The following is a 25,039-nucleotide window of genomic DNA, read 5'->3' as shown; positions in this document are numbered from 1 at the left end:
ACGTCTATATTTTTCAAAGGATTGATCTGTCCAACCATGGTTGCCATAAGGAAAAGAAATTTTCCTGTGGAAATGCTAAAATTTGGGCAGAAAATACACCCGCATTTAATTTTCAGAAAAATTAACAACTAATGATTTTGTTGTGACCCTGGGAATGTACTGTGGCTCTGCAACACTTCATCACCCCCTCTCTTGGCAATGGCTTGTTATTGTACCCCCCAAGGGAAGCAAAGTTAATTGATAACGCTTTGCCTAACAGCAGCATCTTGGTGTCTGCACACTCTGAAGCCCCCCTTCCTTTAGAGTTATGCTGGTGATTTGCTAAGCTGTGGTGGGATTGATCTGTCTTATTGAAACCAGCTGGAATAAAATAAGCAGCTATACAGATGTTGATAAATCCTCTCAGGGGAGAGACATGTTTGAGTGATAAAGGGAAAAATGAAACAAACCAGATGATTTGACTGCTCAATGTAGAAACATTTCTTTTGCTTCCTAAGAGGGCAGAAGCACAATAAGAACATTTATATTTACAACTTGATCTCCTTTTTAGATCAAACATAATCACTGAAATCACATTTAGTTCAAGCTACCATATTGCTGTCAGCAGGAAATAAACTGTGTACCAGGCGTAAATTTGTCAGGAAGAGTGGGATTTGAAGATCTTAAATGCCCCTCTGCCTCCTGTGAAAATATTACTTTAGGGTGATAAAAGAAATAGCATTTTAAATTAATAATGATGTTCAGCTTCTTACCTTGAGAACTGCTCAGCAATCTGTCCCAATAAATTCTGGAACAATTCTTCTTTCTCTGAGAAAATAGGAGGGGGACATAACAGAAAATGACAGAGCAAAAAAGACATCCTCAGCCTCCCTGCAAAGTGGCATCCCCAGACTTCCAGCTCTGTCGCTGAGGCATTTAGCCAAAAAGTAGTTCTGGTCCTTTGAACAGCGATAGTGTTTAGGAATGACTTCTCATATCACCTGCCTTTCTTTGCCTGCAGATTACAGTCAAGGTTTCTCAGAAGTTTTTTTTAGAGGGGGGTTGGTGAGGTCTCTGAGAGGTACTTGTTTTAAGGCAGCACTCTCTGAAAAGATGACCCCTTTCACATTTCTTGGGTAGGACACCCAGAATCACCATCCACTTTTGAAACATCTGGCTCACAAGGGCTGCCTCTATACCATCAGCACACTGCCGGAGTGCCTATGAGCAGTGCAACAGCTTATGAACACAAGATAACCCAGTTTTCTTTTCAGATGTATACTGGGACATTATCCTGGAGACCAATTTTTTTTTTGTGCAAATTCATAAGGATTGTACTGCTATGCATAAACTTCAGGCAAATGTGAAATTTCAAAGTGACTGTCCTTGCAGAATGAGTCCTTCCTGGTTCACAGGATGGACACAGCAGTGCATAAGCTTCCTAGCCCCCTTCCCTTGAGAACATAACTTGGACAGAGCCACCATAGGGATCCCGTCAGGATCCCATCAATGTCTGAGACGCTGTGGCAGTGGCTGCACTGGGAGCGCTCACTCCAGTAGCTCCCTGCCTCCTGCTGCCAACTCCAGTGCTCGGGTGCTTCAGCCAGCTCAGGAAAGTCAGCCTGGTGAAGCACCAACCCCTTCCAAGACCATCACAGGATTGCAATAACTAACACAGGGAAAAGCAAATGCATCCTTAAAACAAGAACCTAGATTTTGAGGGACAGTACACTTTAGGAAGGAAGAAGTATAATAACAATATTTTCCCATCTTTCAGTCAGTCCACACTGTATTCACACAGATGGGAAGCATAAATCACCTTTGCTGAGCTGCGAGCTGCTGTTTTGAGATTGTTCCCACTTTGTCTCACCAGTTAATTTAAACTGCACTGTGCTTGCAATGTGGTTGCACTCTTGGTTACTCATGCTCCAGAAGTAGAAATGTTGCATGCTCTTATATACATGCCGCACATTATGGAACACCCATTTATATGCTATGTAGAAATACCCCAATGGCATTTCTGAAGCTACTTTTTGCACTTGCCTGAGGGAGCACAATGTCTCACGAGTGCAATCACCCCCGCAAAACACATCACACAGAAATACAGCCCAGCATTTACAGAGTAATTCTAAATAATAGCTCTTGTACCTGTTGAAAAGATTTGCAATTCCTCAGGTATTAAAGATGTCAGAAATACTTGTCAAGTGCTTTCACTTTGCTGATCGAAACAATTTGGCTGTTACCCCTGTGTCTTTAAACTGGAACAAGCACTCTGTGCTCTGAAAGTCTCAGATCTATTTCCCTCTTCATATTTTTTTCCTGTGATCCAACTCCCAGCAGAGACGCTAGCAGAGCAAATGAAGAAATTAGTTCTTTTCACAGAGACCCATTTTTCAGTTTTCTCACAAATCCCATTTGAAAATCCAAGCGCTGAAACAAAGCAAACGCTGCGTCCTATTTAAGACAGGAGGAAAGCTTACCGTGCACAGCACCTGGGATGGTACCTGAGTCCAACAGTGAAAATAAGCAGAGAAACCCGTGTCCTCTCACTTCAATGCTGCTCAGCTCTCTGACAGTGGCTGTAGCATGCCAGAGACTGACAAGTTCCCTATAAAAACTGTTCCAGTAAAAAAAAAATTAAAAAAAAAATCTTATTTTCATTCCCTCCCCCTGTCAAAACTCACTTGGAGTACTAGGACGTTCTCATCCAGGGAACAGTCAGCTGCAATCTGATGTTTATGGATGTAATAAAAGACTTTCAAAATGAAGATGTATGTTTTTATAACCCTAGGGTGCAGTAAAGATATATGACTAAGAGTGGCAGTTCGTCTCATCTTAAAGAGACAAAGATCCATTTCTTCGTCCTGTTCCTTTCAAGGGGGAGACCACTGCTAACCCCTGATTCTGAAGAAAATGAGATAACACTCCAACATCATTTAGTCTCACTTATCCACTCATTTGTGTAACAGGAGGGCTAGGTGTTCTTTTACTCCGTTACCGTCTATCTGCTTTTTTTTATACCTCTGGGCAGGGCTGATACCCCAGGTGCATGCAGCTACCTTTTCCCTCAGTTGCTTCATTTGTTTTGCTGCAATTCCCTCTATGAAAAGGAAATCCTAGTGCACGTAGCATGGGCAGCTGCAATCTGTGAACGTTGCTGAGGGTCACCAGCTCCTTCCCGCAGCACCCCAAAAGCCAGCAGCAACCCTCTTCTCAGCTCACCCTCTGCCAGCACCATGAATGTGCAATGTTTGCAAATGCAGGTGTTCAGCAAGACAGATTTTTGCACAATATGCAAGATATTTTGAAGCTGACAAATGAAAATTAGAAAAACTCCCTCCAGAAGATGCTGCAATAGTGTAATGCTGGGCAGAGGACAGAGCAGCTCAGGCCTCCCCAGGCTTCCCTTGGCTCATTCCTGTGCTCACTGTGGGCACAGGGACTTCAGCTCCTTGCCTGCTGGCCCCTGCCAAGTTCAGCAGGGAACTTGGCTGGGGCATCACAGAGCAAGGAGCCATTTTGCTGTCCCTCTCAGCAGTCCTGTCTCTAGCAGGTCTGGGCAGAAAGCAGGTGCAGGGGAATATGGCAGCAGCACTCTTTCCTGTGACTCCCACTGTGGCCGGATCAGAGGGCTGGCAGCAAGCGTGTACACACCTTCCCTGCCAGACAGAGACTAGGTACATGCTGGGGCAGCTCAGGTCACCTGTGTGCTGACACAGATGGCTTATAAGCTGCTGGCATGCACCCTCTGCTTCACACCGCCCTGCTCAGCAGTGACTATTCCTCTCCTGTCCTACCCACCAGAATCACAGCCAGGGAGCCACCTACACCCTCTCGCCCTCCCTGGCTCCCCTTGCCATCCTGCCAGCGTTGGCAGGGTGCAGGCAGAGAGTGCATGGGGTTGTGAGTGTGGGATGGTTTTCCCCCTATCTTTTCTGCTGGGACCATCAAGGCTGGGAGGGTGTGGGCATCTGCCTTTGCCTGCCAGCATCAGGCTGGTGAACTCCTGCCATACGGTCTCCTTCTCACGTGTTCTTGTGCCTCTGGCTCAGGCTCCTATCTGTATTTTGCACGCTGTGGTTTGTTTGGATCAGGACAGACAGAGGAATTTAAAAAAACCAAACAGCCAGGTGGACAAAAGCCTGAGGAAGGGGTGTGTTTTCCAGCCCAAGCCCACGTCTGTGAATCATGTCATATCGAACACCAAATTCACTTGACAGCTCAGGTTAATTCGGGCTGTTGCATGGAAACCCCTGCTCAGGTGAGTAATCCTGAAGCTGTTGGCCCTGTCCGGATGCACGCATCCATGTGGGATGCATGTAAGGAGCAGCAGGAGGGAGGGGGCTTTTTCTCTCACAGTCTCTGCCTCTTCACACTTGCTTGATCTGCAAGCGTGAATATGCCTCCAAAAGGAGAGGAGAGATATCCCAGAATAAGAAGATTTAGACACAGTGACAAGCTTCTGTCACTTTACTAAGAGCAATCTGCACAAGATCTTGTGTATTTAATCACTCTGGGGGGGGAAAGCTGTCTCCACGGTTCGCTGGTGCAGTCATTGGTGGGCTCAGGGGTGGGCAAGGCGCAGTTAGCACTGTTCAGATGTGAGCCTCCTAGCAGGCAGCTACACAGGTGTTGGTTGAGCTAGCTTTCCTGCTACAAGCCGATATCCATGGGGAGAGACCCTGGGCTTTCCTCCATGCAAGTGTTAGATGGGTTGTTAGCTGAAAAGGCAAACAATTGAATAGCAAGTGAAGTGGGAGGTGAAGATGCTGCCTATAGCCTTAGGCTGGCCAAGCCGCTCCGATGCACGCTCCGATGCACGCTCCGATGCATGCTGGCAGGGTTCCCCACTGCTGAGGCTGCTGAGCAAGGAGTGGTAAGTGGTGAGGTCTCTCCACGTGCTGGCCTCCGTCCCAACGTCTTCGGGTTTCCTTGCCCATTTCTACAGGGATGAGGGGATGCTTGTGTTGAGGGATCCACCAGAACAAACTGGAGACAGAGATGTGGCGAAAACTGGGACTAAGCTCAGCACATCTTATGCTGTTTCAGGTCACATCCCTGGTGAGATTTTTAAGGGCTCGTTCAGCCACCTGTGTGCTTTGTTGCTCTAACTCTGAAGCGGTAGGACAGTCCCTGCACGTTTCCAGCCCTGTTTAGGACTGTGGTGGATCAGGCTCACTTGAGCTCCACAATAGCTCCACTCTGTGCACTATCAGACTTCAGTTTTATTTCTCAAGCGTGTGCTGCTAGTAGGATTTGTTCATTTAATTGGCATCTCCAGCAATATTGCAGAGTGCTTGAACCCTACTAATTATACCCACAACACAGCCATCCATTTGTGAGTTTTGAACCTGTTCTACCACAAGGATGCAGACCAGAGCCTTCCTGCTGTTGGGAGGGAGAAGACAGCCTTGGGAGTTTAAACACCCCAGAAAGAAGGAAGGGTTTGGCACCAGGGGTTTGATGCTCTGCTCAGATAGCCACGTACCTTCTACTCTGGGGCCACAGAAGGAGGGACAGCACATGATGCAATGGCCACACAGGCTCAGAGCTGGCCAGCTCAGCCCTTGCTTTGCCTTGCAGACAGCTGACCCCATGGTGATACGGTAGTCACTGCTGCATCTAACGGATGCTCACTGGAATAATAATTTTTGTAATTCCAGCCCTCTCCCATGACTATGGCCAGGAAATAAAGAATGACTTCTTAGTAGAACTCCAGTGGATATCTCCTCTGCTGGATAAAAGCCACTGCTTATATTTTCCTCCCAAAGGATCATATTTTCCAGTCCCACCTTTTACAGTCTTTGTTCCACTGAAACATGCGTCATTCTTTTCCAGCTGCCTGGGAGACTGCTGAAAAGAGGTGCATTACCTCCCACTGCTGTGAAAATTAGGGTGACCCCTTTTTTGGCATGTATTTGGACAAGTTGCTTTGGGAAGCAGAACCACGCAGGCAGAGTTGCTTAAGAAGTGAAGAGTAGAACAGAGGTGGATTTTTTTCTTTTAATGAAGAGGAACAATTTCCCACTCTGTTTATTCTTCCTACTCTCAGCAAAATGTCAGGAATGCTTAAGATTAATGACAACCCATGCAAAAGACAAACAGATACCAAGGAACATTAGTTCCATCACACTCAATTCAACTTCCCTCCTCTTTCCATAGCAGACTCTCTTCTGCTTTGGCAACTAACAGCCAGAATTTTTCTTGCCCTTTTCAGCTTAGATCTTTGGAAATCCTTGTTTCATAAAATTCAAGGAGGGAAGAGAGACATTGCTGACACAGTGAGCTGCACTCTGAAGAAAGAAGAGCCATGTGCTGTCAGCTGGGGTGAAAAACGAGGGCCCTGGGAAAGTGTGAAAAGTCATACACGGTCTTATAAAAATATACAGTTAGTTTCATGTTAGGTAAAAAAAAAGGGTAGATGTTCTAGAAAGCCTTTTGATTGGCTTCCCAGCTGGTATAACACAGTGGCTTTCCCCAGCAGATCCTTGCTGGCCCTGTTCGCCCTGTTCTTCCATCTTGGGGCAAATGGCTATTGATTACCCATGTAGCTGGTACACCGAGACACATGCAGCAGGTAAGACCCCACCTTTTCTGACCTGATAATGCAAATAGTGTACTTATGGAGCACAACAGTGATGCTGTTCCAGCAGAGTTTGTTGCAAAAAGGAAATAGTTTAGGAGGCAGCTTCTTTTCCCTTAGCAGTTGGCTTTGACTACCTCCTTCCAGCAACAGTGGCAATCACCGATCTAGGACCTGTTTATGGCTTGTAACAAATCTTACTGTGATAAAGCACTTCCCCATTTCCTAGCTTCTTTGTTCTTTTTGCTCTGTTTGCCTTTGCTCTCTGCATGCACAAGCTCCCCACTGCGGCCTTTCCATGCCCCCCCACCCCCCCACCCCCCCATCATTCTCCTACACTGCCTTGCTGTGCCCTTTTCCTACAGATGTTTCTGCTGCAGCAGTCGTGGGTGCCTCAGAGAGCAGCTTTGGTTCCCTGTGTCTCCCCATCTAAAAAAAGGCAGTGCTGTGAGACACTATGTTTTGTTGTGTAATACAGGAGACTGAGCAATAAGAAGAGGTGGGACCTGCAATCAGCATTAGCAAGAAGACAAACCAGTGGGACCAGCAAAACTGCCTTGCCCCTGTCACAAGAGCCTCTATTCCTGCCCCAGACTTTCTGGCTCCCTCCTGTTCTTTCTGTTCCCAGGATAATCTTAACCTCTTGCCCCTGGTCTCACCTATCTTCTCATTTTACTGCTCCAAACTGTGTCCCCAGCTGACATTCCCTATCCTCCTGCAGCCCTTGCCTCAGTGGCCAGCCTTTCGCTACAGCTCCACAGCGTACAGTCTAGGGCTCTTGCTCAGTCTGCCTTGGAGAGAATAGCAGGAGATAACACGGTTGCACAGATGAGAGAGACCGTGAGCCAGATGCTCTACAGGACCTGCCCCAGGCAAATGCTCTTCTCCAGTGTCTGAGAGCTACTGGCCTGACTGTGACACTGGCAGGCAAAGAGAAATGGTAGAAGTGCCGCTTAGTCTTGCCTGTGGAGTACAACAGTGTTCTGTGGAGAACAGCTGTGTTCTGGGAAACATGTTCCAGATGTGCTCTTCCATCCAAGCCTTCTTTAATCTTGTCAGGTATATTTAAATATTTATTACACTTAGAGCTACCATGCCCACAACAGAAATTATGCTCTCTCCTCAGCCATTTGGAACTAACATGGAGTTCAAATGTTGTGCTCAGTTTTCCAGTGGAGCTTTGCTGAGAGATGAACAAGTTAAACAAAACACTGCAGGACAGTCTTTCAAACTTTGTCTACATTGCCTGAAAAAATCACACTGCTCCATCTAGGACTTTCCCCAGAACATCAGTGGTGCTGTGTCAGACCACAGCTAAGCACTGGGAAAGTCTCATGGACCCCAGCCATTCCACCTCATTCTCAAATACTTTGGGGATTTTTCTTCAACTTTCCTCCAGAACACTATGATCAAATACTTCTTATTCTGCTGTAGCTACAATCATGACACTATCATCATTCTTCCTTGCATCATAGCCATATTTTCCATGTGCAAATGTTCACAAATTTAGCTTTAGCAAATTCAGTTCAAAAGGGTTGTTTTACCTGAGAGTTGCCCAGTGGCAACAGGTATCACTTTGTATGGCGACCTGGAAGAGTCAGAGAGGGTTGATGTTAGCAACACTCAGAAAGCAGTTTGTATTTCATATCTGAACTCCCCGAGAATTTGGAATAAGTATCTGAATATATTCTAAGCACTCTTAAAACCTGTGAGTTTAAATATGCAATGAGTACTTCTTATGAACACACATCTCTTCAGTTTACTACTGAGCTAGAGACAGAGAGATCTTTCTTGTGCTGTATGGTCATGCAACAAACATGGTAAAAATGCCTCCTGCCTGGCAAGCCTTGATAGCTTGTGGACTGAGATGGTGAGGAAAATTTGTAGGTCAGAAGGGAGCTCCAGTGGTGGGGATCATCTTTTGGCCTGTGTTGACACATCATCCTGTGCAGTAGATTCCTCCCAACTGCTGGGGCTCCATCACAGGTGCCAATGAGAGTAATGCCAGTGATAAGTAATGATGAAATATGCAATTAAGAAAATGACACCAGCAGGAGTAAGTACAAGCAGTCAGAGTGAAACTAAAAGTCCCAGGTTGGAAAAGCAACAGGAAACTAAGGAGAGAAAGAAAAAGGCATTTGGAGGTGAGAAGGGCCAAAGCTAGCACGGAAGAGACCCACCCTCATCAAAACCTTTGACTTCTCTTTGCAAGTAATGTCATGGTTGTGTCCTAGCAGAGCAATAAAGGAGTAAGGGAGCCAAGGAGCTGGGAGCCTTGACAGCAAACATGGTGGGATGGGAACAGATGTTCTACATTCAATACCTAAAAGCAGTATTTTTTCCTCAGACAATTACTTCTACCTTAATAACAAGTTAAAATCTTCAAAACCAGCAGGCATTAGTGTTATAAGCCAGCAAGCAATTCTTACTGTCACCTCCCTCCCTCCAGGGAGCTGCTCACCTCCCACTGCGTACGAAATGCATCTGCACACAACCATCACCCCTTCCCTTGGGCTTGACCCTATTTTTAAAGAGCAGGTTGCAGCAAAGCTTACCTCTCTGAGTTTGCAGGCATTGTCGGGTCAATGGATACCATACAATTGTCTGCCGTCAAAAGGGAGATTGTTGTGTTCCTGAAAAGCATGTTTCAAAGATGTTTATTTGACCTGGAAATGCTGGCTGAATTTCTGTGCACACAGTACATAGCCATCTTATCTCCTGCAGCACTCTTGGCCTGGCCTGACAATGTCTCAGATCCTTTTTACCTGGGTGCAGAAAGGGTCAAAGCACGGGACAGGGTGAAGCTTGATGGTTCGCCTACTTCAGTCACCAGAGATGTTTCTGGAAAAATTAAGTGTGATCATCCTTGATCTCTGAGCAGACTTTGCTCCCTGAATTCAGTTGACTCATCAACTCATAATTTCTGTTAAAAAGCTATGTTTTATGATACATTGACTCAGCAGCTATGTATTGACTCCCACTACACAAATAACTACTGGTAATATGACTGTCTTGAACTTACTCAGTTACTCTTTTACCAGAACAAACAAAACAAAATGTCTTGCTGAATATGGGGCCTTTTTTTTTTTCAGTATTGTGAGAAGTGTGATCTCATAGGCTCAGATCTAAACCTTGGAGGTTTACTTTGGCTCCAGAAACCTGGTTGAAATGCACCGTTCTTTGAAAGTCTTCTGATGAAAAAAAAAAAAAAAAAAAAAAAAGCCGAATATGCGGTGAACACCCTAATCATGAGTCATTAAAACTGCTCAACAAAGTTTCCTCAGTGATAGAGTGGAAGTATTTCACATCATAAGCAAATGAGAGTTATTAACCTCTCTAATGTCAAATGGGAAGAAATAGCTAGGATAAACAGCAAAGGACATTAATTCTGTCCAGCAGCTTATGCAAATTCTGAGTCAATATAGACATTTTTATCATTCAATCCCCAGAGCCAGAGTCATGCAATAAACCCATAATCAAAGGACTGGCTTATTTTTTCCTATGCTTTTTCTTATTGTAAACCTATTTTTACACAGGTAAAGACTATAGCTTATTGCATGCTGCTGTGCATCTGGCCTGCGTTGCCCGAGCTCCTATTCAGAGAGGAGATGGCCCCTTTTAGACAGGGCTTCCCTCCCTGCATGCCATTGCCCTGGACAGGTGGTGCAGAAGTGGCTGGGTGCTGCACCATGCCACCCTCCACCATTCACCAGCCTCTCCCACCCCAGCACACAACTACACCTGATCCTGGATCCCTCTCAACACAGAGATTTAAGTTGGATGCTGCTTTCTAGGTTGAAGGTAAGAGAAACAAACCCTACAGGAAATTGCAGCAGGAGAGATGCATGGACTTTGCAAGGCAACATAAATTAGAAAATACTTGGCCTGGGCAATGGATTTGGGGATATTTATGTTCCATAAAATGGGGTATTTTATGTTTAACTACCCTATACCTGGGATTAGATTGTACTGTATCTAAACAGAAAGCCTTTCACCAATGCCAAATGGCCTTTCACCAATGCCAATGGCAAATCATTGGGCCAAATTTTTCCCTAAAAAACAGGTTCTAAACATATGGTTGTGTTTCACTTGATCTGGGCAAAAATGTAGTGCTGATGTATAACTGGCACACAACCCATCTGCACTCAGTGCTGGTCTTCTGCACTTGCTTGTATTTTTTGGACTCTCTCTTTTCTGTTCTACCCTATTCCTCTCTGTTCCTCAGGCACAGCTGCCGCTGAGGTGGCTCAATGCCTGACAGAGCTTCATGCACTTTTCCAGCTGGTGTTATCTGGATTGCCCCAATTTCTTCTTCCAGTAGACTGGAATGAGAGAGAAGCTTGAATAGCAGCTAAATTAGTCTTTTGGGGCTTGTCTTTAAATTTCCCCCAGAAGTAAAGAAACAAAAGTGAAATGAATGTCACAAATTAAAAGAGACCTACCTTGGTAACCCTGTTGCAATGCAGAAGAGGTCCATAATATCTTTGGAGTTGCAGTATTTGCTGAAGATCACCTTCCAAACCGAACAGCAGCAGGGGGAGAAAAATAAAGACAAAGAAGAAAAAGGACAGTTAGCTCCCAGTGAGATATGAACTCTATTCAGGCATGAACTAGGCTAATTTTAAGGCCATTTCAATTATCTGATTTGACTTATGAGCTGGAATATTTCTCTACTCCTGTTTAATACCTGTGTCTTTTTTGATAAAGAAAGCAAGCTCTGGAGACCTAATTGTACTGCTCAGAAGTAGAGCAATAATGTATGTGAACTGACAGCAAAAGGTTTCTTACAATGCCGTATTGCTGCAGGATGATAACAACTGCAGATTTAAGGATGTAAGAGCCCGGATTTAGGAAGAAAACAGCCCAGATTTGGGGAGGTCCTTGGATGGTATAAAAGGGCACTACTTTTTGGACTTAAGCCAGCTTCAAACTGAACAGAGGGGTTTTTTGCCCCACAGGTTGGGCCAAATTTTCTGCAGGCTGTCAGGCTGTGTGGTTCCCATTGTTAGGTCACAACCTGGAGCTTGAAAAATTACAAAATTTGCCAGTTACCTTCCCAGGCCCCCAAACAGCTTTTCAACCCACTGCCTTTCCACACATGCCTTCTGCTATGCAGAGAAGACTGTCTGAGCAGTGGATCTGGGAATGCAATATCCCCTTGATCCCACTGTGATACAGCCTTCAATGTTGCCATCCCATGCCATGATTTTCCTCAAGACTCCTATGTCCATCAGGACATGTGGGTGATGGTGCTCCCTGGTTGAGAAGCTCTTCCGCAGCCACAGTGGGGGGCAGAAAACCTCTCTGTGTGCCTTTGATTGACTGTGGGTGGAAGCTTTGAACCTGCCATGGAAATAAAATGCCTCACTGCAGTCAGGTCTAGCTCATCTTCTCAAAGTCAGGAACAATGGTGAGCGGTGGGTCTGATTTGTCTGGGGGCTGCTGGTGTCAACAGGGTGGCTGTTGGCTGTGGGGGACAGCTTACTGTGGTGAATGGGGGAGGTGGTGGTGTGGAGAGGGGCAGTTTCCCTGGCCAGTGCTGGAGCACAGCTCCCTCACACACCACAAGAAATAGCCATAGAGCCTCTGGGTTCAGGATGCGGCAGCCCAAAGGGACTTGTGGAGACCTAATGGCTAGAACTCAGCAGGAGCAAGAAAGAGGTATTTTGCAGATGAGGTCTGAGGCACAGGGAGATCAAAGTCAAAAGTCTCCTCTCCTTTCAAGTACCTTGCTGGAAACTCTATTTTCTAACCCCCACAACCACCCTTAGCATCCCATATTCTCAAGTATAGCCTGTTGTGGACAGAGGAGTTTTGTGCATGCCCACAGATCAGCCTCAAGGCTGGTGACCCAGAAAATGAGGAACGTGTCACCCAGGGTGGCCTTCCACTGGTTTGTTTTCACTGTCTTGCCTCATGCTGCCAGGAGGAGGCAGGGGCTGCGGGCAGCGGGGGCTGCAGGCAGTGGGGGCTGCTGCCACCCTTGCCGGGTCAAAGCAGGCCCCATGTGTTCAGCGAGATGAGGACCACACTTGAAAAAATAACATGTTATCATCTAATTAAAGATGCTTCCAAAACTGTCAGTGCCAGGAGTTAATTAAGCCCGCAGCCTCACTCCAGCAGCTTTGGCCTTTGAGTGCTTGAGTTCCTAAATCATAATAGCGTGGCTGTAACACACGTGCCTTTTCTGAGATGCCTTTCAGACACCAGGGGAAATTCCTCACCCAGAGGTGTCGTGTGACGCCAACCCAGACCTCTGCTGCTGGCAATGGGGAAGCCATGGGACAGCCTGCAGGACATTGTGCCAGTGAGGAGTTGCTAATGCCTGCTCACAGCTCGGGTCACCACGAGCCTGAAGCATCAGGAGATTTGGGACAGCATGTGCAAGACCTGACCAGCCTGGTTGAGTCCCCTTGTGCCTGGAGTCAGATGCACCGACACTCCAGTTGATGCTGAAGCAAAGCCCTCTTACTCTTGAGTGGAATGTCATGGGTTTTGTGGTAGAGAAGAGAATGACACTGGTCACCTCAAGAGGTGGCTGTGACCGATAGGTGTGCTCACACTCACCTTCCCTGTTTTCTGACCTGGATGAGATTACACCAGGCAATCAAGGCACTTGATTACTGAGGTAGTGATTGTTACTGGGGAAATGGGTGGGATTAATACCCAAGTGGGTCTTAAAAACCTGTTTTATCCAGTGATTGGCCCTTGGTTATTAAAATACAGCAGCAATCAAAGCAATAAAACATAGTTGATTGGGTACAGATAGGACTGAAAACCCACTCCTAGCAGAACACAGAGTCCTACCTGAGTGATAAGTGCTAAAATTGGCTGACAGGTATTGGAGGGTACAACAACTGGTGCACACAGTAACTGAGCAGATTATGTTAATTGTGGCTGAACAGAAGGTAAAGGCTTGTGATGTGCCAGGAGTGCTATTTCAGGTATTGAGGTTTCTTATTCTGGAAATCAATTATTATTGACCAGGACAGATAAAAGAGGAAAAGATAAAAAAACCATAAAATTATAAACCATTAAATGTAAGAAAGCCAGCCTGACTCATAGAAAGCAGCAGGATCTTTCAATGCATTGAGCATGAATTTTAATGCTTTTTACTCCACGTAATAGTACAAGAGTGGGAAGCAAAATAAAGACTGTGGATATTAGATCATGAGTTATCTCCATACATGCTTTTTAGCTTTCCACACTTGGCATTTTTACTTAGGTTTGCTAGAAGTGGATTTGTGAATCACCCACCGCACTTTGATACTCAACTTAGGGTGGTTGTCCTCAGCTGCTTGTATTTTTTTGATCAAAGCACATAAGCTACTACAATTTTCTTCTATTGCAACCTGCTGAGCTCTTCTGACCAACTTCCTTCTGTTCCAAACCAAAGCAGCTAGCTTCAGACATTACCCAGCAATATGCAATTGTTCCTGTTACTGTCCACAGGTTTACATTCCCAATAAAGTTGATGTCAGTTTTGCCGATGGAATACAATTGGAATGTATTTTGGAGAGATGGGAGGACAGTACTGCATACTATTGATGGCTCCAGCACAGTATAGGAATCCGATTTGCCTAAAGTCCATTGTCATTGCAGGGACATTAGCAACTTGAAGGCAATATAGTGACACTTGGCTTGCAGCCATAGTTCAACCATCTGGGACACATGGTTTCTCTGATGATCAGGGAAGATGGTTGACCTGCAGCTTTGAGGATAGGCAACCCTGTTGGCACTAGTTGCAGAAGCACGTATCTTACCCAGCCCTGTGAAGATGTCCTTGCTTGGGCAGATCTCCTGAAACCATTGCTGTTCAGCGTGGTCTCCATGATGATACTTTTCTGGTACTGTTTGTGGGTCTGATCCAGACCCACAGACAGCACTGAGGGACTTCATCTCCCTTCAAACTTGTTTCAGCTGTCTCTGACCCACAGTCATCCTCTTGCTTAGGTCCCTGTTCCTACACCTGGGTGGCAAGCCGCGGCTGCGATGTGTCCCACAACACTTCACTCCCTGCATTAATACCTGGCACTGGAAGATACCACTGCTTAGGAAAGAACTGAGACCTTGCTATGGAGCATCATAGAGGCCAAAGACAGGAGACCACAGCAGTTTCTACAGCTGTTGTAGTGGGCTAAGATCATGTGTGTGTAGGGCACAGACAGGTTTCCCAATAATATGTGTCAAAGAAGTTCATCACCTAGGTCAGCACAGCCCAAAAAAGCCAGGGATTCAGCTTCTGACACACCTCCTGCAAGAAAAAGTGGACACAGGGACTCCAATATTGTCTCATGGTACAAGAGTTTCCTGCAAGATTGGTCAACACAAGACACTCAGTTGCCAGGGTCATTTCTGAAAGCAAAGGCAGAGCCAAAATCACATGTAAGCAGAGTTACAGTAGTGATACACTGCATGGGAAACAGAGGCCTCTGCTTCAGCTTGCAGACTGATAATTAAATGCCACGAAGAAAATCAGCCACATATAAATCCTGTTAATTGCATTTCCCTTGGATTTTTGCCAGAAGAAAAATAATAAATTCCTCAAAAGTGATGCAGCGTCTTCAAACAATTAATTTCCCTTGTTTGAGAACTAACATTATTTCATATTTCTGTCTTTGTTAACAAACTTCTACCATGTGTAGAAAAAAAAAAAAGACAGGAAAACTAGTCTTCTCTGAATGCTTTGCTTGATTGTTTCAGTGAGTCTTCATCAAGACCAAGAAGCAGCCATTTGATTTAAGTGAGGAATGGTTCTGTCTGCCTTGGAAAATAACATGAAGCAAAGCGGGGGAAAGCAGAATGAATAATAACTGAAGCTTTTTGGAGTGGAAATAATATTGTGATGAAACATTCAGTGACTGTGAAGCAGGACAGCATGAGTCGATGGGGATGGCTGGTTCCTGGCCCAGAGATCGGTTCTGTGAGACTGATTTCTTTCCTGGAGACAGTTCTGCAGTTTTTTGAAACATCTTCCTCTGAAATAAGGAGGCATTGTCTCTTAATCCATAGTGTCTACCCCTGGTCCAGGACAAGGATTCCAAAACCCCTCAGAAAGAGTAGGGATTAGGAGCTCTGGTACTCTGACTGGCTTCCCCACTCAGAGGAACGGTTCAATATTAAGGACTGTGATGGAGGTATTACTAAGGGACCATTGAGCACATACTCCGCAACCCACCAGTTTCCAACTAGTCACATCATGTTTTGCTTTCAGATAGGGTGGGTAAAAAACACAGCTTACAAATTCAATTTCTGTTCTATATTTGATCCTCAGAACAGTTAATCCTCTCTGTAAACTGCAAACCCTATCCAGAATGTTATCCTGTTCTGATCTGCTGTTGGTAATTGGGTTTTCTTCCAAGAATTTAACTCACATTTGTGGGGGTTTTTTACCGTAGTAAAATTCCTAAATAAATAATACAAAAATATTTTCAAAGCCAGTGTACCCTCAGTTTCCAGTCCTGCTTTCTTTTGCTGGTCTCAACCTGCTGTGTTCAAGACTTCTAGCACTTGGTGATGTCTTTCATTCAACTCAGTGATCAATGTCCAGTCAGGGCTGAAACTGGAGTGGAAACAACCTAAAATGATAATCGCTCCTAATGAGATTGGAAGAGAGTGTGTCAGAAGAGAGTCTGGTAAAACTCGGTTATGTATCTTGCATGGACTGTGAAAATTGTTGCTGCTTCTGTACGAGCAGCTTTCATGGAGGATTCCTGAATTGCTATGGCAGAAGGCTGACGTGAACTTTTTCATTGTGATTTTCCCTGTTTCTCCAGTGGTCTTTGCTGTCCATATTAGTATGAAGCAAGATCCAGGGCTTTCAGATACCACTGTGTAGAAATCACTAGAAAGAATTTCTATTTCTAGACGTGTAAGCAAATAAGTCTTCCTTAAAAAACAGCAATAAATGAACTATCACAGATCCCAATATCTAACAGCAGCCTTACCTAAAATCCCATATCTAAACATCTTCCAGGTTTCTTATACTTTGAATTCAGGTACAAGCATAGCATAAGCACAACTATATCCCAACTATCTATTTTTTATTTCTTGCACTAATTAACAGTTGATATTTTGAAAACCACCCCGTTTATCTGAGCTTCGAATGTTAGGTGGTATTAAAAATAGTATGCTAGATTTGCCAACTGCATGATGTAGTAGGGGCTTCCCTAAGAGAAGAACAGGAAATAAATGCATGTGTGCATGTGTGCATGTGTGCATGTGTGGGGAAGAAAACATGAAAGCCCTCAGCTGAGAGTCCAAGCAAAAATGAAAGCTCCCCCAAACTCTTTAAATATCTCTTCTGTTAGAGGATGAGGAGTGTAGTCGATGTTTTACTTCCAGCAGCTGGAGCTCTGCAGTCCTGCTGATCCACACTTACCTTCGGGCAGTGATGTGACAACATTTATTTTAACAGGACACCTAAGTGAAATATACGGGTGGGATCTGTCTGAAGTAACTTTAACCATCTCCAAGTTCAACATCTCATGCATGTCATTCTGCTAGACTCCCTCTCTCGCCAGCAGAGAAAGAGGACAACTTCCAAAGGGTATATATCAGCCCACATGTCTCCAAAACCCAGTTTAAGATGGGATGAATCATCCTCTGGAGATAGCACCCACCTCCCCACTGACTACAGGGGAAACTGCATGACTAGCTTGGAGCAGTCATCACTAACTTTTAGATGGCTACGATTAATGGTTAAGTAGGGTGAATCCTTATAGTTTCCTAATTATATATGTTACCCTAAAATAAGAAACAGGAGCTGCCAGACAGAGCTGAAGTATCAAGATCGCGAGACACGTCGCTATATGGTAAGTCGCAATTCCCACCCCTATAACATTCCTGAACAGAAAGCTATAGGAAAAGAGATTTTTCTCTTTTTGGGAAAGATAAACCATCTATGATTCACTCATATGTGTGATCCCCAGGGCAGTTTTGGACATCCATTCAGAGAGACAGCATGGCAGAGGCTGGCTCTTTCACTATGAGCGAGGAAGGATCTCATTACTTTTTAGAGTCCTTTGGGCTCATAGAAGAAGTGAGGTTGCATTAAAGAGAGCCTTGTGCAACCTATTGACTATACTAAGGGACGTATTGCTAATATTCAGTCTTTCAGTACTAATGATTAATGGTGGAATATAACCAGGAACCAGGTTATAAACCAAGGCTGTTTGTGAGAGGCTGAGCTGAAAGTTTATTGTTTCCTGCAGTAGACATTTCAGCCTTTGAGCAATAACACAAATGTCTATACTCTGGCTTTTCTTAACACAAAAAGGGCACATGTTTGCTGCTAATGGAGTGCTAAGTACAATTAACCCTGTAGCACATTAATGCATTAGGCTTGAAATGTTTTGTAAACTGAATAATAAGGAAGCTTTAGCACCAAATGTCCTCACTAAATGCAAGTGAAGCTAGGCTGCTTGTTTCAAAACTACTCACACAGTTAATGTCTGACATTACAACATGCTTGATAATATAGGACTGTTAGAAGGGTAATCTTAGTTAATGGTGTAAGGAAATGCAGGTATGGTGAGGGGTCAGTGAAAGGCTGATTTGAAGCTGTAGAAATAAGTTTGCTAGAAAGGTGCTGAAACCAAGATGGCTTTGTCTTGTTTGTAGTAAACCAGAAGAATTGTATATGAGTCGCGTGAGTTGCTGTGTTTGGCTTGTCCACATTCATAGGTAATGCTAGCAGGAGACTGTTACACTTTGTCTTGGCTGACGTGAGCAGCAACTCGAACAACTGTAATAGACTGCATGTGACTTCAGAATGATAAACAGCAGCAAACAAGCCTTTCTGGGTGAGGGGCATAGAAGAATTATGGAGCTATGCTGGAATTACAGAGCTGTACTGGGACTATGGGTTGGTCCCCTAAATGCTCTGAGGAGCCCTCACTGGGGACGAAAGAGAAGGGGGAGTAGGAGAGAGAGAGAGACCTCTGATATGACACTTTCTTTCATTTTTTTAAAACCATGGTTTTAAGCCATTTTGACTCTTTAAAATGTTTATGTTCTGTAATGTGATGGAGTTTTAGGAACCTGCTGTTCATTTCTTGCTGCTTTACAAGAACATCTAGCAGCTGCCTTGAATTCACTGGGGCCAGCTAAAATTGGAAAGCCAGGGTTAGCTAAGACCACCGGCCAGACTCAGGCTGTGCGACCTTGCACCCTTCCTCACCCACAGAGATCTGCCAGAAGTAAGAAAATGGCCTTGATCCCACAAAAACACACCTCACAGTGCTAAAATGGGTTTTGGCATCAGCTTGTGCATGCATGGGAAGAACTGGTGAACGCCAGCCAGGCAGAGCAGCCCCCAGAGGTGTCCATGCCCCCACAGCCCATGAGCACCCACTCTGCACACCCCTCTGACACTTGGCAGCTGAAAGGGTGTTGTCCTAAATCCTCATTCCAAACAGACAGGGGATGGGGTCTGTAAGCACCGCAGAGCGTGCTTGCCCTGCTGTGCCAAGAGTTACCGGCATGCAAAAACATCTAATCGCCTTGAACCACTCATCATGCCATTATTTTTCTGCTGTGTTTTGTAAACTGAATCCAGTTTGGTGTGTTAAAAATAGCACGGTGCGCTCTGGAAAAATCTGTTGGTTTTGCTAGAGTCTAGGCATTTATACCACAGTTGCTGTTGTTCTAATTAAAAAGAGAAGTTCACATGACAGAAATTATTCCGGTGTGCTGACGTTTCAGTGCAATAACCACAGCACCAAAATGCAATCTTAATATTGTTCTGTTCATTGCGGACCTTGGACCAAGAGGAACAGTGGCTATGGATGGCTCAGTGTCCTGCTCCACAGGTCAGTACAGCAGACAGTCAGAAAGGTTGAACTCAATACATTTCTTTGAGAAAATAACGAAGGTCATTTATCTGTTTGGCATCCAGAATGACTCAGAAAACCAGCAAAATTACTCCAAAACTCTTTAGTTGCTTTCTGAAGAGGAAGAAAATACCACCCTGAGTGATTTCATAGACTTCTTGGCAAAGGTGGCGGTCCTTTTCTTTTTTTCCAGTTAGTTGAGGTCCTATACCCCTCTGACTTTCCATCCATGTTACAAATATGATGTTGATTAAGACACTGGAAACAGAAATCCTCTTGAATTAAGTATTTTTCTCAGAGGAACTCTCAAAGCCACTACCCTGTGACATTTGAAAATGAGAGCCATGAAGCCACCCACCTGGGAATAGGGCCACTGGCTGGTTTGGTTTTGCTACCATTTAAATCTCAAAGGTCAAAAGAAAATGTTCCCCAGTAGTTTCTTCATGGAAAAAGATCAGGCACAAGCTGGGGAATATTTTCTTGCTGGTGGATTTTTAATTTGAAACAGACTCAGTAGGATTTTTTCTTAAAAATGCAGCCAAAGGGTTAATAATATTAAGAAGGAAAATAAGACTCCAGATCCAGCTCAGGTTTGGCAGAGCAAGCTTCCCTTCCTGCCGGCACGTTGGGGGTTTTGGGTGCTTGGTCCCATCTAGTGGCACTCCAGGAACAATGAGAAATCCCTGTCCACAGTGGCACTGCAAGATCCCCTTCTCCTACATCAAACGGGGCCACGGCTTCCCCCATCGCACCGTTTTCTCCTTTGCCTGGCAGCAGAGCCAGCTGTGGCAGGGGTGGGACACGGCTGTGCTTCACAGGTGTGCTAAGCCAAAGTGCAGAGGGAGGCATGTGTCCAGGCAAGTGGGAAATGAACTGCTGCGTGTCTCTGGGTGAAAGGATCCTTTAAAAATGAACAAACAGAGCAGCTCTTGTTTCCCCTGCATGTGCATCCCCTTCGCACAGGCACTGGATAGGAAGTGCGTTATGCTGTAATTTCATTTTTCAGTCAGTTCCAAGAACAAGTGACCTCTTTGAAGCTAGTTTGTGCAGAGTCATGGTTTGGTGCACGGCTGGAACACTGCAGAGCCTTTGATCCTCCCTCTGCTGCCGCCCCAGCACAGCCATCCCCTCCATCTCCTGCTTTGTGTTCAGCTCTACCTCCACCAGCTCAGCAGGCGGCCACCCCATGGGACACCCCCATCCCCTCCCCTTGGTTGGGACACAGCTACCAGCAACCCAAAGCCTTCCCCTGGTGGACACAAAACCCACCCTTTGGTGATCTTGAGCTCAGGTGCCTGTGGAGGTACCATGGCTGGTGTGTGCTGGGCTGGGGTGGGTCATCTTGTGTCCCAGCAGAGGGAGATGCTCAGTCAGCTTTGGTGAAGATAGTTTTGTGCCTGCCCATGTCTACAAAAGGTCAGTTTATCAAACTGTGACAAACGACCAGAAGCTTTTGAGGCTGCAAGCAGGATGGGGATGAGGAGAAAGGGCAGGAGCTGAGTAATTTATGGAGGCGAGGGCGAGGCTTCCCCAGCATCACGTTGGAGCAATGTACAGCTGCACTGGGCTGGGCTCCCCTCAGCTCCCAGCCCCCCACTGCCCTCTCACAGGAGGCTATGGGACTTTTGGTTGTTCATGGCACCAGCCTTGCAGGTATGGACTTCAGCCTTTCCTCTGGGACCTGCTGGCCTTGGGTTTAGACGTTCATTCAACCCCTGCTGATGGTGCCTCCATTATTTCAGTGACTACTGTGAAGGGTTTCCAAGCCAGCCAATTTTCCTTCAGTGATGGCCTCCCTCGCTGTGCCCCTCTGGACCTGCCGACACACAAACCTACTTAGCTTAATTCAACACTCCTGTCAAGTGCTCATCCGCAATGTGCAGGCTCCCAGGGGAGGTGGCATGCAGCTCTCTGAGCCTGCTTTGTCCCTTCATTTACCCCAGTGCTGAGGTGAAACAACTTCTCCCAAAGTCAGTAGCATGCCCTACAGCTGCACCAGTAAAAATTCAGGATGAGGCCGTGGAAACCCAAAATTACCTATGAATAGTTGCTATCACAACTAGCACTACCAGAGGATGCCCGGTTCTATTGCACAGCGCTGGCATGTCCAGCAAGCCAGTTGCAAGTTGGAGCTGAGCCCTTTCAAACAAGTGCTGTTATAATGAAGCTCCTACCTCATTACTGGGTTGATGAGTAGCTTAGCATTGATTTAATGAATTCACTGTAGAAGCCTCCAGTACTGCATTCCTTAGAAGATTAAGGGTTGTGAGGGTGGCTTTTTTTTTTTTTCTTTGTAATGACGTTGTTACTGAGGAGGCATGAGAATCTGAGATATGCCCTGCTTACCCCTGGATGAACCCCATTTACATGGCATTTTTACTGCAGGAATGGAATCCTTCCAAACATTGCACAGATGGAATTTCACATCTGACAAAAAGAAACAGATAACATTTAGAGAACAAACCCCCCCTTAATCCGCCTGAGTTTGCGTTTGCTTGGCCTGCGATTGTGCCTCTTCTGCGTTCTTAGTGTCAAAAGTACTCTCCAGAGACTGGTTCTGAGAAACGCTTTTTTTTTCTTTTTTAAACCAGCACAGATGACAGACAATGTGCTTTCCCAACATCTATGGAAACACTCACCACCCTTTCAAAATACCAAAACATTTTCATACTGAACTGCAAAGATGCCGAGGAGCTCTGTACAAGCCTTGCTTCTGGGGGCCATCAGGCAACTAACTCATTAAGCCCTGGCAAAAGAGAAGCGGCACCTTCAGCTCGGCAGAGCCAGCACGCTCCCTCCCACCAGTACAGAGGAGCCCGCGGCAGCGGAGGGACCTTTGCCGCATCTAAGCCCTGAGATGGATGAAGAGGAGCAGCCTGCTCCTGGTGCAGATTTGGATTCTCCAAGATCTTGTTCCCGAGGATATGACTTTGATGGTCACGGTGGGTCTCCAGGGCAGTGGCAGAGGGGACAGCAGGCAACAGAGGCATGCGTGGTGGGACGGGACTGTATCAGCTCTCCCTTTACCTCGTTACTGCAGTCACTCATACAGCAAAGGGGAGGGAAGGGAAAGGGTTTCTTTGCTGTTTCTTTTTAAAGGAGAAACAAAAGGTGAGGCTAGGTGAAATGAAAATTTAGAGCAAGAAGACAAGAGAGATTTGAATTTTGCAAGTCAGAGTTTACTTGCTCTTGAGCCTTGCAGCAATTCTTAATTACAAAAAAGGCACTTGGTTTGTAGCCAAAGAATTGCTGACAAAAAGAAAAAAAAAAATTACAAAAATGCAGCGGCATTGTTTCTGTTTAAAAGCTGTCAGCTCAACAGCATGCGAGCTCTCCCTTCAGCCAGAATATATTTCTCCTGCAGTTTTCCCTGTGCTGTGAACCGTGGTTCAGCAAACAAGGCAGGCTAATGGAACTGAAACTTTTAATTAACATTTATCATCATTTATGAACAACTTAGCAAAGGTGGTGGGGACCTCCCAGCCCCCTGGCGATGCAGCGGCACACCCCATCGCACAGCAGTCAGGCACCTGCCTGCCGTTCAGCTTGGCAGTAGCAAAATGCCCATTGCTAAAACCCCTGGCAGAAAATCTCCAAATAACTCGGCACGCCGTGCTTTCTGGCTCCCACTGCTTGGTGAGAACCTCTCCCCAGGCAAAACTTTGTAAACACGTTGCAACGCTACTCTGGGAGAGGAAGCCTGCACAGCTGCTAAACCAAGGATCCCCGCACCAGCAGCGAAAGCTGGCAGCACCCAGCCCTCCCCTGCTGCCAGCCTCCCCTTTCCCCTTTAAACAAACATCCATGTACAAAGCAGAAGGCGCTCGAGATCCCCCCCTTCCCCTTAAAAAGAGATTTGAAGCGTGCAACTGCGCTGAATGCAAACATGCATCTAACTTGCGTTACAGAAATAGGTCGTGCAGCAAACAGCCCGCAGTTGCTGCTACGTCTGGAGATGCTACTTTGTGAAAAACAGCAAAAGTACCTTTTGAATTCTTCCATCAATATCCAAATAAATACACTTGGGCCGGTAAGTTGAAGAGGCAGATCCCATCTTGCTACAGTTGGGCTTTCACTAGACTTTTTTCCAGTGTCAAACAGAGCAGAAAATAAGGTTTATCCTACCAAGCTGAGCCACCGCTGCCTGCCAGTTTGGTGTCCCCGCTCTTCTGTATCCCACTGTACTCTCATTCTGGGAAGGTCCCTCCTCTAACATGCATGCATTTTGCTGTGCCTCTGTCTCTCTCTGCCACCTCCTTTTAGTTTTGCTTCCCTCCAAATCCAGCTGCCTCAGACAGGGAAAGACACAGGCTCCAGATGCTGTCTGCAAGTGCCCTCTCAATTCCCATAGCAACAACCCCTCTCGGCTTTAGGACTGAGAGCTGCTGGGCATCCACATTGCAGCTCTGACCCTGGGGCTGACCAGCTCCTGGTATGCACCAGACCAAGTGGCACTTATCCCCCGGGGGGGCTAGGGAGGGGGGAAAAAACCCTCCTTCATCAGGGGGGGTGAGAGATGTCATTCTTTTTTATGCTGAAATAGGACCGTAGTTATTAATTAGTGCCGACCGTTTTGGTGAGCTGCCTGCACCCTGTGGGTCGTGTGACAGGCTCCCAGCTGTGCTCTGAGCCGGCCAGGGCTCCAGCTGTCTCAGCCCAAACTCAGCAGCTTAGTTGCCGCATCCCTCCTCTTAGCATTACAAGGATGGAAAGAAAAAGCAGTAGCTTTTTTCACCCTGTAAGCTCCAGAAGCACGAAGAAAGTGTAAAGCCCACACTCTCACCCAGCACCACCCGTGCCACACCTGGAGTGAAGGAATTTGTTATTTAAGGAAATGTGAAGTGTCCTGGCAAAGGCATCTCCCGTGGGAAGTCACAGCCAAAAACCAGGAGGGAGACGAGCATTCGACAGTCAATTCCCTGAGCGGATGCCAAATGCCATCTGCTTTGTGTCTGTGCTGTGCTGCAGTGCCTGCGCCTGTGAGGAGCTGGAGCAGTGGCGGAGAAGGGTGATGCTGGTCATGGAGGGGAGAGAGCTGTGGAGGCAGCGGCTCCTCTGCCTTCACAGGGGAGAGGCTGGCTGATGGGCTGCAAGCATGCAGTGGCTGGAAACAGCTCGTCCTGTGAGTGTTAGTTCTTGGTGTTTTCTGAGGCTTCTGATGGAGGAGCTGCAAAAACACTGCCTGGCCTCTTTTGCGCTGCAGTCTGGGACAGCTGGAGTTGCAGCAGCAGCGTTAGTGCTGCCTTCCCTGCCCACCCCCAGGCCCTTGCTGCAACTTGAGAGAGATGCAACTGACTTGCAGAGGAAGCCAATGTGGCCCTGCGGGCTACGGCTCAATGCGCAGCCTCAGCTGCCCCCTGCAACACACGGGCAGGGCTTGTTCGCTGTGCGAAGTGGATTCGTAAGAGCTGGCAGGGCTGAGCAGGTCTTGGAGCCAGCCTGGGAGCTAGAGCCAGGCTGGCCTTTCAGACCAAAGCCAGTGGTACTCCTAACGCCCTCAGAGCCAGCAGCAAGGCGACTCTTCGGGGAGGTGCAAGCCTCTGCTTCAAATCTTTCCTCTCTAACAGCTTGGAGCAGGCACTTGAAATGCTCCAGGAGAGAGTCCCTGCCACTGTAGGGCTATCCTGTGGGCTGTCCTCCAGGC

At 46.2% G+C, this 25,039-nt stretch overlaps 1 protein-coding gene across 3 annotated transcripts in view; it reads right to left on the bottom strand.

Annotated features, from left to right (window-relative positions):
• PDE9A (phosphodiesterase 9A) overlaps positions 1–24,514 on the bottom strand; it is a 51,270-nt gene extending 26,756 nt beyond the window's left edge. Inside the window, exons 1-5 of one of the 3 annotated variants that reach the window (XM_040585161.1) lie at positions 23,381–24,514; positions 11,005–11,075; positions 9,118–9,195; positions 8,107–8,150; positions 753–807 (exon numbers count right to left, since the gene is read on the bottom strand). In XM_040585161.1, the coding sequence (XP_040441095.1) occupies positions 753–807; positions 8,107–8,150; positions 9,118–9,195; positions 11,005–11,075; positions 23,381–23,449 (317 nt within the window). In that variant the 5' untranslated portion in view covers positions 23,450–24,514. Of the gene's footprint in view, positions 1–752; positions 808–2,459; positions 2,578–8,106; positions 8,151–9,117; positions 9,196–11,004; positions 11,076–23,380 lie in introns of those variants that run through there. The other 2 variants (XM_040585164.1, XM_040585165.1) reach the window with 2 other exon arrangements.
• Between the last annotated feature and the right edge of the window lie 525 nt (positions 24,515–25,039).

Source organism: Falco naumanni, chromosome 2 (assembly GCF_017639655.2).
Source record: "Falco naumanni isolate bFalNau1 chromosome 2, bFalNau1.pat, whole genome shotgun sequence".
Taxonomy (NCBI): Eukaryota; Metazoa; Chordata; class Aves; order Falconiformes; family Falconidae; genus Falco; species Falco naumanni.
This window is presented reverse-complemented; position numbering and strand designations above follow the sequence as displayed.